Here is a 17,890-nt window from a genome sequence, read left to right as displayed (position 1 = left end):
ATGGGAACAGATGTAGCATTTACCTCTACTGAACTCAGAGCGGGCTCTTCTATGAGTTTTTTCAGAGCACCAGAGTATCTTTTTAAGTTCAGAAAGAGTTTATTGAATAATAAATGGTGTCAATACAATATACATAGGTGATACAAAAAAGAAAACAAAAGTATTCTAGAAGAGCATAGCATGAATAACAGAGGTAGACTGGCTGTAAAGAATAAATGAGGCTGTACAGTAAAAAAAAATGAAAAGGCAACAGTAATAAAATCTGTTACAAAGTAAAATATTTAGGAACAATAAGGTCAATCAGGGAGGTTTTGAGACTTCGTGCTGAATGGGTGATAAATGAAATGATTTTTTAGCACAAGCATCAAGGTGTAATGTTACAGGAAGCCATAAATTGGTGCGTTTCGTTGCCATATGAAGAGGAAAAACAAAGGTAGTATCTAGCCTATGGTTATGACAAACATTATACCACCATGCTTTGAAAGAGAGATTTGTAAAATTCTTCCAATTAACAGTAATTTGTTGGAATGCAACCTGTTAGACGGGACCTGGAGGGTCGGCCGAGGACAAGGGGAGAGGCCTCCGGGGAGAGCCGTCTCCTAGCGATCGTACAGACAAGTAACTTCCCCCCCACAGATGGACACCACACAGAGACAAGGTTTAACGCTTTTTATATATAGTTCTTGAAAGAAGGTAAGGCGGTACAGTGAGATCAGGATACGAGGATCCTCTCAATTCTAGTCTCTGGCAGGGAAAGGGGGTAGCGGGACAGTCTTGTTACCAATCTGGCATGGAGGTGGAATGATGATAGCTCACAATCCTCGAGCTCGGGGTTCTAGAAGGTCGGGCCGCGGCAGCGCCAGCAGGTCCCGAGGAGGTCGTAGATAGCAACGGGCCGCGGCAGCGCCAGCAGGTCCCGACGAAGATGGTGGTTGCAAGGGGCCGCGGCAGCGCCAGCAGGTCCCGACGAGGACGTAGGTTGCAAAGGGCCGCGGCAGCGCCAGCAGGCCCCTACGAGGATGAAGGTTGCAGAAGGCCGCGGCAGCGCTAGCAGGCAGGACGACAGTTCACAAGGCAGGGCTGCGGCAGCGCCAGCAGTCCGTCAAGGATGAGTTCTTCACGGTGTCTCTCGACTCCAGGATACAACTGCCTTCCTGCTCTGGAGCTGCCCCAGTTATAGGTCTGGCGCCCTTTGATGTCCGGACCCTCGCGCTTGGAGGTCGGGAGGTCCGGGATGAGGGAGTCCAGACACCCAGCAGGGGGGTGGAGCCAGCGCCCGGGGAGGCTGGGGGCGATCGGCACCTGGCGGGGGAGAGCCATCGACACTCCTCTCTCCCATTGACCTGCCAAGTGGTCCGTTCACCTCCTGGGTGGATGGTGGTGCCGGGATGTCGGGGCCTGGCCAGGCCCAGGGTTGGGGTCGAGCTGAGGCCATGCGGCCTCGTGGTGCAGTGTCCAAGATGGCGGCTGGGCCCGGGCAATGGTGCTGACTGTGGCCCGGGCCAGTGACACCGAGATGTTCGAGGGCAGGTGTCCCGTAGGGGACAGGTTGCAGGTTGCTTCTGTGGGTAGCACATGGAGAGCCGGTGTCCGGGCTCCGTCATGCGGGGGGGGGGCGAGCCCTTCCTGGTGCCTGTCCAACACAACCGCTATCAGTAAATCAATGATTCGCACATCAAAAGTAACATGATCCCAACAAGGAGAAAAACTGTCTAAACAAGCATTTGCAATGCAATGGTCTCGGCATCATTAAAGGTAGAGCAATTGGCATTGCTCATGACATTTCTTTTTTTTTCTTTAAATCATAAATAAATGGCATTGTCATTTACATTGCCAATACACAGCACTCTGCACTCAACAGCACACACCACTCTGCACCTGCACTCACTGCTCTGCGCACTCACTACTCTGCACTCACTACTCTGCACTCACTACTCTGCACTCACTACTCTGCACTCACTACTCTGCACTCACTACTCTGCACTCACTATTCTGCATTCTGCACACTCACTCTGCACTCACTACTCTGCACTCACTATTCTGCATTCTGCACACTCACTCTGCACTCACTACTCTGCACTCACTACTCTGCACTCTGCACTCACTACTCTGCGCTCTGCACTCACTACTCTGCACACTACTCTGCATTCTGCACACTCACTCTGCACTCACTACTCTGCACTCACTACTCTGCACTCACTATTCTGCATTCTGCACACTCACTCTGCACTCACTACTCTGCACTCACTACTCTGCACTCACTACTCTGCACTCACTACTCTGCACTCACTACTCTGCACTCTGCACTCACTACTCTGCACTCTGCACTCACTATTCTGCACTTTGCACACTCTGCACTCACTACTCTGCACTCACTACTCTGCACTCACTACTCTGCACTCACTACTCTGCACTCACTACTCTGCACTCACTACTCACTACTCTGCACTCACTACTCACTACTCTGCACTCACTACTCACTACTCTGCACTCACTACTCTGCACTCACTACTCACTACTCTGCACTCACTACTCACTACTCTGCACTCACTACTCACTACTCTGCACTCACTACTCACTACTCTGCACTCACTACTCTGCACTCACTACTCTGCACTCACTACTCTGCACTCACTACTCTGCACTCACTACTCTGCACTCACTACTCTGCACTCACTACTCTGCACTCACTACTCACTACTCTGCACTCACTACTCACTACTCTGCACTCACTACTCTGCACTCACTACTCACTACTCTGCACTCACTACTCTGCACTCACTACTCTGCACTCACTACTCTGCACTCACTACTCTGCACTCACTACTCTGCACTCACTACTCTGCACTCACTACTCTGCACTCACTACTCTGCACTCACTACTCTGCACTCACTACTCTGCACTCACTACTCTGCACTCACTACTCTACACTCACTACTCTACACTCACTACTCTACACTCACTACTCTACACTCACTACTCTACACTCACTACTCTACACTCACTACTCTACACTCACTACTCTGCACTCACTACTCTGCACTCACTACTCTGCACTCACTACTCTGCACTCACTACTCTGCACTCACTACTCACTACTCTGCACTCACTACTCACTACTCTGCACTCACTACTCACTACTCTGCACTCACTACTCTGCACTCTGCACTCACTACTCACTACTCTGCACTCACTACTCTGCACTCTGCACTCACTACTCTGCACTCTGCACTCACTACTCTGCACTCTGCACTCTGCACTCACTACTCTGCACTCTGCACTCACTACTCTGCACTCACTAGTCTGCACTCACTACTCACTACTCAGCACTCACTACTCTGCACTCGGCACTCACTACTCGGCACTCACTACTCGGCACTCACTACTCGGCACTCACTACTCGGCACTCACTACTCGGCACTCACTACTCGGCATATGAGATAGAAACTGAAAACTGTTATTACCAATAAATGTAGGGTTGGGCCACCTGTTCCCAGCATGCCTTGAAGATGCAAGGCCCGTTACATGTATTCTACTCTGTTCTTGTCCCGTTCACCCTGTCTCTGTAGAGAGCCACCCATTGGCATCATAGGATGAATGAAGCGCTTTGCCTAGGGCCAATTACTGGTATTGATTTTTCAGCTCAATCTTACTTCAGGCAGCTGCTCCACTATCTATTAATATGACGTGAAATGTGCAATCCGAGATGTGCAGTGAGCGGGAAGGACACAGCACTGTGGAGTGGAAAACAGAATACGATGGCAACTCTATCCCACAGTCCTGCAGTCACAAGCAAACACAAAGGTGTGTCTCACTACAAAAGAGCTCACAGGATGTCACAGTGATTCACTGCAGGACTGTGGCTGCAACTCTACAGCAACTGCACCAACTCAATGCCAAAGGCTGTCGCAGGAGCAAAGAAGACTAATGTAGTGCAAAGCCATACACTGCAGCTACAAAGGGTGGCAGGACCATGTCAACACTGCCCCATTGTAGCCAAAGAGGAATAGATACAGACAAAGAAAAGCACAAATTCCTCACAGTCAAAACAAGCGTATGACAGTATTTATACATAAAAGTAAGATTATAAAGACAGAGCATTACCTAACCAAGTACTGTAGTCATAGCAAACACGACCTTCCCTCACATAAATACATGGCCAAATGGATACAGCAAACCAGGAGTTTAAAGCACACGTGACCTTTCAAAGCAAACATGCTACAAAGAGACACCAAGCAACACGCTAAATCTCTCCACCAGCTCAACACTGAGAACACTTGAGAAAGAGATATCTAATTAATCCAACACAGCACGGAAATAAGACAGAATGGCTTATCCCATCTTTACATATTGCACTAGCAACTAGAACTCAACAGGCAAACAGAACAAAAGCCAGTGTCGTTGTTAGAGTGGCGTTGTGAGTCTCGTCTACATGCAGATAAGATGGACACGCTTTCATTTAGCAGCCAAATATACAATAACTCTTACTGCCCCCGGAATTCCGCCGCGGCCGCACCGGAGTCAGGCAAGGTCGCCTTTGACGGGGGCGGAGCCGCGTCCGGACCGGAAGAGGAGGCAGGCGGAGGAAATGCGTGGAGCGGCCCGGGGCTCCTGCGAGCGTGGAGAGCCCCGGGGCCGACAACAGGACGTTGCACACGTGTTGCGGGGCTCCCTTGACCAAGAGGGAGTCCCGGGAAAAGAGCCGCAGCGTCAACTCTCCCTGCCGGTGCGGAGAGCGGAGTCCCCCAGATTGCCACAGTAAGTTAAAGGGGAGAGGGGGGGGCCGGTGCGCGCGCGCGTGCGTGCGTGTGTGCGCGTGTGTGTGTGTGTGTGTATGAGTGGGGGGGGTTCTGTATGTATATGCGTGCGTGAGCGCTTCTGTTTCTATGTATGCGCATGCGTGTGTTGTGTGGGAGCCTCGCGCAGCGCTCGTACTAATGCGCGTGCCAGTTTAGATTCGCCTGCGCGTGCCAGGAGTGTCTCCTGGGAAGCACACTCGCTGACAAAAGATCTCGGCGGAGACGCGCTTCCGCGCAGCTAGCCGAGACCTAAAAAATGTGGGTAAAAGTAAAAGGAATTTGAGTGTGAAAGATATCATTGATTTGGGACCAAATTTGTTTCCAAAAATCATGAATGATATTGCAAGAAAAGAGCATGTGGAATAGATTTGCATTGGGTGAAGAGCAGGACCAACAGAGGTCAGGGACAGAAGAGAATTTTTTACTAAGCACATGTGGTGTAAAAAGAAGTCTATTATAAATGAAAAATAATGTCTATGTTAAAGTGACCGATCTAGAGGATTTGCGAATCTTGGTCCATAACTTATCCCACAAAGAGATGGGCCGAGAGATGGCAAAGTCGCATTCCCATTGTTCCTCTACCATAGACTTTGGACGAGGAGAAGGTATGGAGCGAAGGAATGTATAAATGAGAGAGGCTTTAGAGGAGGTAGTTAATAAGGAGTGGAGTTGTGAGGCAAGGTTAGGAGATGTAGAACGATTGTGAGAAAGTTGGATCTGGGAGTAAGTAGACATAACCGCTTCTTTAAGTGTGAGATATTTACGAGCAAAGAAAACGGGAAGATTAAAAGATTGGCGTAGTGTTGAAAAAGGTAAAAAAGTGGAGTGAGAAAGAGTTGAGAAACCCAAATTAAACCCTTCTGCCTCCAAGATTTCCAATAAAAAGGTTTGTTATTGATAAAAAGACTTATTATGCCAAATGGTAGTAGATAAAAAATAAGCAACGAAGAGGGAGGGGCTGGAGAGGAGGCTAAGAGTAGCTTGACAGTAAATTTGTGTATGGGAGTGGATGATAACTGTGGTTTACGGGAAAAAGATAGAAATTCAGCAAAAGTAAAGGGAGAGAGAGAGAGAGACGTTCTACCGTAACCCATAGAGGAAAAGGCTCATCAGGGTCTTGCAGCCAAAAGGAGGCTTGGCGCAAAAGGAAGGCCTTGTGATAGGTTGGAAAGTCCGGGAAGTTGACACCACCCTCTGATTTAGGACGTGTTAATCTAAGCAGAGACATACAGGATTTTTTGCTTAACCAGAGAAAAGAAGAAAGAATGGTGTTAATCTTCTTAAAGAACTTCATGGGAATGGGAACCGGATTACTAGAAATAATATGTAAAACAATAGGGGAGAACATGATTTTAATGGTATCAAGGCGTCCCCACCATGAAAGATAGAGTGGATGCCATCTGGTGGTGAGATCGGAGAGTTTCTGGGGGCATTTGTTGAGACAAAGTGAGACTGTGTCTGTAATGGAAGGAGTGACATGTAAGCCTAGGTATTTGATGTGAGAGGGACTCCAGGTGAAATTAGAGGCAGCGAAATCAGGTTTGAAGGTATATTTTGAGAGAGGTAGAATTTTGCATTTGTCATTGTTTACCTTGTAGCCAGAAATCTGCGAATACTCACGTACTTCAGCAAGGAAGGCGGGAATGGAGTCAGTAGGGTTGGAGATAAAGAGTAAAATGTCATCTACATAGGCAGCAAGTTTGATGTGAGAATGTGGTGTCTGAAAGCCATGTATGTCAGGATTCTGTCTAAGTTGGGAAAGAAAGGGTTCCAAAGCTAAATTAAAGAGAAAAGGGGCATAGAGGACATCCTTGCGGTACACCTATACCTAAATCAAAAAAAGAGGAAACCAGCCCATTTGCACAGACCGCTGCTCTGGAATAAAGAAAGGAAATTAAGGATATAAACTTAGGACCAAACCCGAATCATTTAAGGGTAGAGAAAAGGTAGGTCCATTCTACCCTATCGAACGCTTTCTCTGCGTCTAAGGCAATACCCGCAAGAGAATTTTGAAAGCGTGGGGATTTAGATAAAACATTAAAAAGAAGTCTAGTGTTATCCGTAATAAAGCGTCACTTAACAAATCCAGATTGCTCGGGCCAAGTAAGTCAGGTAAAAAGGGGTCTAATCGAGCTGCCAGTGATTTAGCATAGATCTTATAATCAATGTTGACAAAGGAGATTGGTCTATCATTTTTACAATATCTAGTATCTTTCCCTTCCTTAGGGATGATACAATTATGAGCATCAGAAAAGGTACCGGAGGAGCTGCCAAGGGTAACAAATGAATCTATGAGGGAATGTAATTTAGGCATTAGCAATTTGGAAAAAATAAGATAAAATTCAACAGTAAACCCATCAGGTCCAGGAGCGTTATCTTTTTTGAGAGATTGGAGAGCGGAAAGTAATTCTTGTTGGGAAATGTCCAATTCCAAAGAGGTTAAGTCAATAGGGAAATTGTCTGGTTGGTGAATAGTAGAGAAGAAATTAGAAAGAGATTGGGAGTGGGATGAGTCTCGGAGGAATAAAGGGTAGAGTAGAAACGGGAGAATTCATCTAGAATATCATTGTCTTTATGTTTAAGAATAGCGTTATCATCAAATACAGATTCAATGTTCAATTTATTGTGTTTGACCTTCAAGTAATTAGCCAGAATTTTCCCCGCTTTATTTTTCCCACCATAAAATGTCGAACTAGATTTCAATAGGTAGAGAGAGGCGTCTTCTGTGGATTTTTTGTTAAATTTCAATTTGGCATCAATAAGGGCTGTCAAGCTTTCCTTCAAATGAGAGGTATAGTAGGAGTGTTCCAAACCCTTGATTTTTTGAAGAAGATCGCTAGTGTGCTTATGAGCGGTCTTCCGTTCCTTAGCCACATAATTGATGATGAAATCCGTGGCTGTGGCCTTGAATGCATCCCAAATAGTGTGGGTAGGAATAGAAGGGGTATCATTAATGGCAAAATATTCGTTGAACAAAATCAGTGAAGGAGGTGGTAAATTTAGGATCCAAAAGCAAAGAATTATTGAAACGCCACCTCTTGGGCCCAATGACCTTGGGGAGGATATCAATATTAATAAAGTCGGGGACGTGATCAGATAATAGGATAGGGCCAATTTCTGCATGAGTGAGAGATTGGGAAAGATGATGGGAAACAAAAATGTAATCAATACGTGATTGGGAATGGTGAGAAGGAGAATAAAAGGTAAATTCTTTAGTCGTTGGATTACATAAACGCCAAGCATCAATAAGTTTATGCTGCGACACTGCTTGAGTAAAAAGTTTATGAGGCTTGTTTGGAACGAAGGAGGCTTTAGAGTGTCGATCCAAAAAAGGATCAAGAGGCTGGTTACAGTCTCCTGCCATGATGAAATTATCATCAATGAGATTGGTGATGCGAGTAGCCATCTCGCGCCAAAAAATTGGGTCACCGCCTGTGGGAGCATAAACATTTAGAAGAGAGAGTGAAACACCCCTTAAGGAAAGTACCATACCTGATGCCATCGGTATCAGATTCAGTAGCCAACAGGGAATAAGAAAGAGATTTACGAATTAGAATAACACCATTGCGCTTACCATCCCCAGGAGCAAAACACACCTCTCCCACACAACCTCTTTTAAGCTTAACAGATTCCGCTTCAGACAAAAGAGTTTCTTGCAGGAAAGCAAAATCCACATTCAATTTGGCAAGGTTAGAAATAATTCTTTGTGTCTTAATGGGAGAATTAAGACCTTTGACGTTCCATGAAACGATACGTACTGACATTAAAAACAATAAGATAAAAGATAGCAAATACAATAAGAAAAAGCCTCAGGACAAAAAACAAGAAAAGATGAAAAAAGGAGAAGTAGAGACAGGAATTTAGATAAAGTATCTATACTAACATACATCAAATAACAAGACGGAATATAGAATCCAAGAGAAAAGAAAAGTCTTGACTTGATTAGAAGAAAAACGAACAAGTGACAAGCCATGCCTACAATACGAGAAAAAGCAATGAAGTAAGGAAAACAATGAGAGGAAGATGGAAGGAGAAGTAGGAATGACACTTAACTGAGAAATACTATAAAACGAGGAGGAAAGGGGAAAAAGCAATGAAGTAAGGAAAACAATGAGAGGAAGATGGAAGGAGAAGTAGGAATGACACCTGACTGAGAAATACTGAAAAACGAGGAGGAAAGGGGAAAAAGCAATGAAGTAAGGAAAACAATGAGAGGAAGATGGAAGGAGAAGTAGGAATGACACCTGACTGAGAAATACTGAAAAACGAGGAGGAAAGGGGAGCACCAGAGTATCTTGAAGCACATGATGACCGTAAACGGTTGTTGGCAGCGTTCCTAAGGTTACAACCAACTGGTGCCTCCAACAAAAAGGTTTCAAGTAAGATACTGTTCGCCTCTAACCTGATGGGATATATATATTGACATTTCTTGACATGTCCAGGATTGCCATCTTAATTTTGGACTATAACTGTACAAACACAAGACTTCCTACTTCTCTATTGCGATTGATGCAGCAGCCGCAGCCTCAAATGCAGAAATAATGAAGCCGGCTTAGCTGTAGAATATTCTAATCAGTCAGTCCGACAGCAAACGTCTGCCTATGAATGCTTATTACTGAACTAATTCCGTCCTTGGATGAGCTAAGCAATTGCTTTGGCAGTGTTTGATTGAAGCAAACAAGATATTACAAAACCCTCCTTATCCCACCCTCCTCTCAAGACTGCAGTGCACAACATATTATGAATAGTGGGTGATATAAAAACGTTGATGCAAGAACCCTACCAGCTCCAGTAAAGGTGGTCAAGGCATGTGAACTACTCACCGGGTTCTTACTGCACAGCATGAAGCCAATCTGTCCACTTGGATAGGTAGGGATGGTGCAGTAGGCGTATCCCACTACTGGAAAGAGAGACTTGCAGAAGTGATGCATCTCCTTAATAAGGTCCAGGTGCAACCACTGGCATTCTCCTGCAAGAGGAACGGGAGGATTTGAAGGAAGAGTCATGCTCCCTACATCATGGAAGAAGGTTTTCTAGTAATGAACTGGAAAAAGAGATTCACGCCTCCTATACCTTAGAGAAAGCTTTCCAGTATTGGACCAAGACCTGAGAACTACTTTCAAAGCAAAAGGCCTTGGAAGCCATAGGCTGGAACCTCGAAAACACACCTTTTACAACGAGTAGAAAAAAATCAAGTATGAAGAGAGAAGCCCAAGAACCATACCTTCTGCATGCAGGGCAAATCTTCCTAAAAAGTGGAATCAGAGTGCCACTTCGATTTCATCCAAGGAAGGGCATTCCAAACCATAATTTTTAGGGGTAAACCAAATCTTCTCAACTCAATAAAGATTATTCTCAGCCTCAAACTGAACCAGTGATCACCATCTGAACACAAAGAAGGACCTCCTACGTCACAGACTAGTTGTAGAGAACAGCACTTCGCAAAAAAAATGTAATTGAATGGATGGAACTGATTAACAATACCACCAGTGCCATATAAAATACTTAAGAAATATTCTAGATAATGAGGACCACATGTTTCAACCAAAGATAAAAAGGCCAACAAATAGAACTTGAAAACACTGACTGAGACCTCAGTACCACTCACCCTGTAGTCAATAAAGAATAAACCAAGCCACAGTACCTCTCTTCTTACCCCTTCAACCCCACTCCAATAGGCTAGGAAACATAGAGGGGACATGGAGAATATTAGCTCTACTTTGAGGACACAACCCACAGCCACCATTGCCCTCCTGAGAATAATAATACAATTCTATGGCTCCTGGGACAGAACAGGCACCTCACCCTGGCAGCATAGGATGCCGTCCTCCCTGAGTGCAGTCTTCATCAGCTGATAGTAGGATTCCTTGAAGAGGCTCTCAGCTGGACCTGTGGAACAGAGGACACATCAAGTACTTACACATTATTGAAGACTTTTTTTATCTGTTACCACTGTTTTACACCTTACTGCTCTTGTATATTTATCGGATATGCATACTCCATCAGGGCTTGGTTTTGGAAAGCGCAACTTCCTATTCTCAAACGTTTGTTTCGGCTTCGATTGAAGACTTCTCTCCAATGACTCTCTGTGAAGGTGATCGGCAACCAACAAAAGTACCAGGCACAAAGGCCAGTTTCAGACAGTCAAATTGGTACTTTCATCATGCATGCTGTCCTGTTGATGGTGCATGTAAATAGGTTTATGTTACAAATACAAAGGCTTGGTTGGCTTGGTAATGATCTGTCGCCCTTCCTTGTAATGTTTTCTCAGCAGCGCACTGAACGCCGCATTGAACTTAAGACTCATCTAGCCCGCTGGCGTTTCTTCATTCATTTTGCTTTTCTCTGATTGACATTACAGCTGTGGGACACCAAGAATGCACCCTCTTTCAGAGTCGAGGGTAATTCTGTATCAACCCAGGCTATGTGATGGGTGAGAGGAGTGGCAGCGACAGTATGCAATATGTAACTAAGTTAAAGTCTAAAATGCATTTATCAGTCTGTTAAATTCCCCTCTCCCAGCTCTACATAACCTAATTTTATTTATTTATTTTTTAGAGTTTTATATAGAGCGAACTAGACCCGGAGATATCAGGAATCAGAGCGCTTTACATGAGCACCAGCTTGTTACAGGTGGACACATTCATTTTTTTTGCTAGGCACGAGGAGATTAAGTGATTTGCCCAGAATCACAGGATGTTGAGACTCGAACCCGGTTCCCCAGCTTCGAGGTCGAACGCTTTAGCCGTAAGGCTACATCCTCTAATGCCTAACACAGATGCACAAGTAGGTTACAATAAGTCAGTTTCTTTACTTTTCTTCAATACACGGACATGCATGGTTTTTCTGCCCCAAACAGCACGTTGTAATGTTTTGTGAACCCAGGTGCCACTTTTGTGTAATTTTCACATGAAATGTGCGTTAGGTGAGCCAAGAAGCTATTGCGCTATGGTTTTGTGGCATTCAGGTAAACACAATCACACCAAATACTGGCATAACTTGAAAAAACAAGAAAAGCTAGTGTGTACCAAAACACTGGATACATATCTCTTCAAGCACCAGCAGAGCGTGACTAAAGGTTGCAAATGTAAGGGCAAGACATGCAATAAAAGACATTATGTTTTTCGTGGTGGGAGGAAATAAAGGTATGGCGACAAAAGGGGGGTGAAATACTGCTGAGGTGGGATGTGGTAAAACAATAGAGGGTCCAATATTGACCTCTTCCAAGCTCGTGACGGAACCGTTCCGTCACAAGCCACGGGTGGGCTGTGCTGGTGACGGAACGGTTCCGTCACGGCCCTGCCGCCGCACCTGCGCGGCGCGAATTCCGCGCCTGAGCTAACGTTCTAAAGAACGGGCGGGGCCGTGACGGAACCGTTCCGTCACAAGCAGAGCTCACCCGCGAGCCGTGACGGAGCGGTTCAGTCAAAAGCACGGAACCGCCGGGCGGCCGCCCCACCCCCTTAGCGCTGCAGCGGAATAGCCGCCGCAGCGAAGGGGTTAAAGTGACAGGACCACAGCAAAGTAAGCAGTAGGATTGAGAAGAGTCTCTGAAATGCAGAAGATTTTCCACTTCCCCATGGACACAGAAGTGGACGGATGCATTTGCCACCTTACCCACAGGATCTGAAGAGTCTGTGATGATCACATCAAAGGCGTCCTGGTTCTGTTTCATGAACTCAAAACCATCTCCGACATGTAGGGTGAGTTTCGGACTAGAGTAGCCTGAGGCTAGGCTGGGAAGGTACTTTTTTGACACTTCTATTACAGCCTGTAAGAAAAAACCCACAACATACATCTGAAATCGGTGCAATGAAATTATAGTTCACAATTTCCTTCCTTCCACTTAGTGTTTATGGACTGAAGTCTTCTACTCTTAGAATGTCAGACACGTCAAGCAAAATTGAGAAAAACTGCAAATACATCTAAAACAGGCAATCACCGGAGTACACAGGATCCAGGCAGGAACATTAGGCTAGGCCAACAAGTCACCGGAAAGCCACTAGATATAAAAGAAATGCGGTTGGAGTGTCCCACTAAAGTAATCAGGTACATCTAGGTCCATTTTACCCAGCCAAGAGTTTACAGCAGTTCATTTTGGAATTCCAGTATCTCTACGGGACAGGTTTAAGTGTAAACTTTTATTTCATACAACTTTTCAACCAAAATTCTAAAAGATTGGGGTAGACTGGGGACGAGTGCTGTGGGATGGATTGGGGTACAGAGGGGTAGATTGGGAGGATTATAGTAGGGTAGATTGGGCACTGGAGTAGATTGGAGTGGTGTGGAGTAGATTGGATCAGGGTGGAGTGGGGTAGATTGGGGGAATTATAGTAGGGTAGATTCGAGTGGTGTGTAGTGGGGTGCAGTAGACTAGGGTAGAGTGTGGGGAGATTGGAGCGGGGCAAGTGGTGTGGAGAGGTTTAGAGTGCTGTGGCATGTTGTGTAGTAGAGTGTCTTTGATGGAAGGGTGTATGGTAGTGGGGCATGTCACGAGTGGAGTGGTGCAGAATGGATTAGCGTGGAATAAAGGGGAAGGGAGTGGACAGGAGTGTGGTAGTGTGGAGTATGCATGGTGTGGTAGTGCTCTATTACTTTGAAACATGTTTTATGTACTTTCTGGGTTTCAGCCAGCCCATAGGTTTCTTATGTGCTGGCTCCATCGTCGCTCTCCTATTCTTTCTCCCAATTTGCCTATGGCATGCATGCGTCCTGTCTCTCTCTGCGTTTAGCCCTCCCCGAGCAAGGGCCAATTACTCTAATTCACTGGTCACATTTTAGCATCTGTTTTAGGAACTACTTTTATCTTTGTTAAAAAGCAATTCACACGGTCGGTCCGGTTTTCACTCGCTCCTCTCCATTTTTGTAAACAGGCCTGTAAATATTGTTCTTATTTTTTTTTAGGGTTTTATATAGCGCGAACTAGACCCGAAGATATCAGGTATCAGAGTGCTCTCTCTACATGAGCACCAGTTTGTTACAGATGGACACATTAATTTTTTTTGCTAGGCACGAGGAGATTAAGTGATTTGCCCAGAATCACAGGATGTTGAGTGTCGTTGTCGAGACTACAATAAGTCAGTTTCTTTACTTTTCTTCAATAAACGGACATGCATGTTTTCCGGCCCCAAACAGCACGTTGTAATGTTTTGTGAACCCAGGGGCCACTTTTGTGTAATTTTCACATGAAATGTGCAATAGGTGAGCGAAGAAGCTATTGCGCTATGGTTTTGTGCATGTGACATTTGCTGAGCATTCAAAGATAGAGGTCAAATGGTGGACACTTTTCATAAAGCGACTGTTCAGTGCCCCACTCCGCCCTCATTCGCCCTGCTGCCTGCATGTAATACTTCACCTTGCAGCCTCTGGCCATTGTTAACCCCTTCGACGCTGATGACGAGCTCAGCTAGTCATGAAGTACACCTCTCGTACGCTCATGACGAGCTGAGCTCGTCATGAACCGCGGGATTTTCAAATCTTCAGCGCACAGCGGGAAAATGCGCCGCACCGATGGTGTTAAAGCAAAGCATGGGTCACAGGCAGATCTCCTGCCTGCACATCCCTCTGCTCAGCGAGACGCTGGAAGAGAAGGTTATTCCGGGCAACAGCAACTTATTATGATTTGGAAAAGATTTCCAGCTTTAACAAAAACAGAGTCTTAGCAGGTAACCACTGAGGCGGGAGCACGAAGTTGGGTCTGCGTTTGTTCTGCTGCTGCGAGATGGCTGGCATGTGCTTGTTTTGTTTGGAGGTAGGCTGTGATCAGTAACATCTTCAAACCCGGGCTGTGTTAAAAAAAAATGTGGCTCTGTAAGGCATCAAGAGCGGGGTAGGGCGATGCAAACATGGTGCAAGCTGCTGAATGGACCCTTTAAGAAAATATAATCTTTACAAAATCAGATCAGGAATGTGTTAACAAATAATAGTTATCCCACATTCTATCTTGAGTTTTCACTGTTAATTAGTTACATATAAATGCCTTACTTACGTTTTTGATGGTTTTAGATATTGGTGGCCATGCTACTAAAAGCTTGACCTAGACGCCTGGCTCTGGCTCACTTTGTAATATTCTCAGATCCTCGAGACAAAAACAAAGCGAGCTTGCATGTGGTTTCTGCATGCCACCACTTGTTATGCTCACGCTCCAAGAATAGTAGACAAAATATTAACCTGTGAGGTAAAATAGGACCTAGAAAAATAATACCCATCTATCTATATATTTATCGCTGAACTGCTCAATGTGAAAAAGAGAACCTATTATGAATCCTGGCTGATTTGCTCACAAATTGTATGATCATAGGCAAAGATTTTACATTCACCTGGCCTCCTTATTCTTCTTTATCATATATGAGCGAACCTTTGAAATACAATATATAAGTTCAGGAAGTGCACTGTACAAAAACCTCGTGTTTGATTTAAGTCTATTATGTTACTTCATCTATAATTAAGATTTTAACTACGCTTAGCCATCGGACTTGCCTCTTAGTTCCCTAATGCAATTGTTGTAAGGACGGGGGCAAGACTATAAGTTTCTTTTTAAAAATTATCACTTTGAATATATACTGTTCAATCCGTGTATATAATCTGAGGTTCTAAGGTGAATCGCTTCACTGTGTTAAATAAATACAGGTTTTGAATTTTGATCAGACTTGATCATATTTTCACATGTTTGTTTTATGATTGATATGCCTAATATTTTCCAGGTTTGGCTCGTGCAAGGGCTTTTAGAGCCAAGTCAGACCTTTAGCTTAGCTCTCCAAATTAATTTGTTAGTTCGCCCATATCTGGTTTGAGATGTTTACGTAAACGACTGACTGTGTTAAATGCATTTTCCTGCAGCATGTGTTGGACCCAAACTAGATGCTTATACCAGCAAGCTTGTATTCTAGCAACAAACGCACCTTTTATATCTTCGCTACCAAATTTTCTGAGGACAAGTGTAACATTTTTAGGTCTCGCCTGTCAATGCGCCTGTGCATTGAGCTTGCGAGAATATAGGGGCTTATCCAGAGGTTAACCAAACTGGCGATTTCATCCAGTGCCTGTGAAAAGCAAGCTCAATGCGCAAGCGCATTGACATAAAGCGCGTGCACATCAAAGCCAGCCATCTGTTCCCCAGCTCCTCCCTCCTCCCCTAATTATTCACGGCTGGCCGGCCGTACTTTCACGGCCGCTAGGCCGTGTCTCTCGTTTCTGCCGCACTGCGCCAATGCTTGTTTCAATTGTCATCCTCTACATACATTGTCATCGCATTGGGTCACATGTTCGTTCCTGGTCAGAAACCATTTACCACACTGACCATGTTGTACATCTCTCCCCACCAACTGTGTTCCGTACATGTCTGTACTTATGTTCCTGCAGCCCTTCCACTGGCTGACAGGCTTTTTTCTCCATTCAGTGGCTCAATTGTCTTACTTGTCTTGTACCAAGGTTTCGTTTTGTTTTGCTTCACAATGTTGGCTCAGACCTCCTCTTTGCCTTGATCCCTCGCCGGAGACGTCCTCCGGCCCTCCCAGCTCCCTCCCACTCAGCGCTTGCCCTCCCAGCTCCCGCCCATTCAGCGCTTACCAACCCCCATCACGCCCATTACCACACGTCATAACCATTCTTCTCCACTCCCACCGCCGTGCCAAATGCGGAATTAGTTTTCAGCCCGATTAGCTGCTGGGATCGCATACCGGATTCACTCCAATCAGTGACAACGATTGAACTAGGTATCCTTACTGCACCCCCTTTGCCCACCAACCCTACTCGTACCGCTCCGTTTTCCCTCGTACATTAATCACCCCCTTCTTTCCTCCCGCAGGTCCTGTTCGCTCAACTCCACGATCAACCCGATCACCATCGTATTCAGAGACGTCCGACTCCGCTCTCCAATCTACATACCCATAAGTTAGTAGCCCTGCGCCCCACCCCCTGCCCCACTCTTCGTACTTTTTGCCGACCAGCATCTTTCTCATTCCAGATCTCCCCAGGAAGACGCTTGCTCGCTTTCCTTTATCGGATCCATTTTGCCGATCCACTACCCCGCCTTGACTTCCTACCTCCAAGTATGATGGTTCCCGCATCCCTTCAAACCCTTCCCTGCCGTCCCGCTTTCTCATCCGTTGCTACTGACCGATCACGTATACGCCACCCCTCGGTCTCTTAATCTGCCAGCCTGCCTCCCTCCTCCACCCATTTGCACGCACGCCACCTCACTGCCCTCCAGCCTCCTTGCCTGCCGCACCATCACTTCACCCAGTAGCCTCCATGTATAGATGACACGCCACCCATACTCCATTAGCGGCCCCCTAGCACTTGGCATTTTGTCACCCCGTTGCCCCTGTGCACTACCCCCTTGCGCCATCTGCTCCCTTGCACCTCTCTCGCCCCACTCTCCCAGTCCATCTCTGCTTCTGCGCTCCCAGGGATTGCTCCAGATTCCCCACCACCCCCTTCCGGGCATAGCCATCATTTAATCCCCATGGGACCGACACACTGTCCGAAGGGAATTAGCGAGTTCTTCCACACGCTTTGGCCCTTACCCAGCCTTGGGCCTCCGCACCCCCGCCCAGTCAGTAAGCATGGCTACCATATTAAAAACAAGCCCAAAGTACATGCTGTATGTTTTTTAGGCCTTAAAACAAGCTACTTGGTTTCTTAGGTCCCACTCTGGAACAGACCATGCCCGACCCCCAGCCTGTCCTCCCATCGCCCGCCGAACTGCACCCCAACCCAAACGGCCTCAGAAGGATGAAAGGCCCCTGCTGCGACCACCCCCTTAATGCAATGTCTCTCCCCTCCTGTACCCATCCCCTTTTCGCCTCCTCCCAAGCCATGCGACCCCACACCTCCCTCACCCATCCAAACTGCGAGCCCAACTCCGCCTCACTGAAACCTTAGGCCCTTTCCCCACTCTCCCCAATTAGCCCCCCACAATGCCGAAAGCTTGTTTTTAGTGGGTGGCAAAAATGCAGCTCGTCCCCTGCTGCTTTGACTGTTGTCACACAGCTCTTCTCTCTTAGCACGGTGGCTCCTTAACTCAGTTCCTTGGCTGCTCCACCTTTACAGACACCCACCCTGCCTGCCATTGTACCTCTCGGCAAAT

General features: G+C 46.1%; 1 protein-coding gene across 1 annotated transcript in view; it reads right to left on the bottom strand.

The window, feature by feature from the left end:
• Nucleotides 1-17,890, bottom strand: part of SRM (spermidine synthase) — a 127,850-nt gene that overhangs the window by 28,487 nt on the left and 81,473 nt on the right. Inside the window, exons 4-6 of the mRNA XM_086921319.1 lie at nt 12,418-12,571; nt 10,606-10,689; nt 9,624-9,769 (exon numbers count right to left, since the gene is read on the bottom strand). Coding sequence (XP_086777445.1) covers nt 9,624-9,769; nt 10,606-10,689; nt 12,418-12,571 — 384 coding nt within the window. The remainder of the gene's footprint in view (nt 1-9,623; nt 9,770-10,605; nt 10,690-12,417; nt 12,572-17,890) is intronic.

The sequence above is a fragment of the Lissotriton vulgaris genome, chromosome 5, assembly GCF_964263255.1.
Source record: "Lissotriton vulgaris chromosome 5, aLisVul1.2, whole genome shotgun sequence".
Taxonomy (NCBI): domain Eukaryota; kingdom Metazoa; phylum Chordata; class Amphibia; order Caudata; family Salamandridae; genus Lissotriton; species Lissotriton vulgaris.
This window is presented reverse-complemented; position numbering and strand designations above follow the sequence as displayed.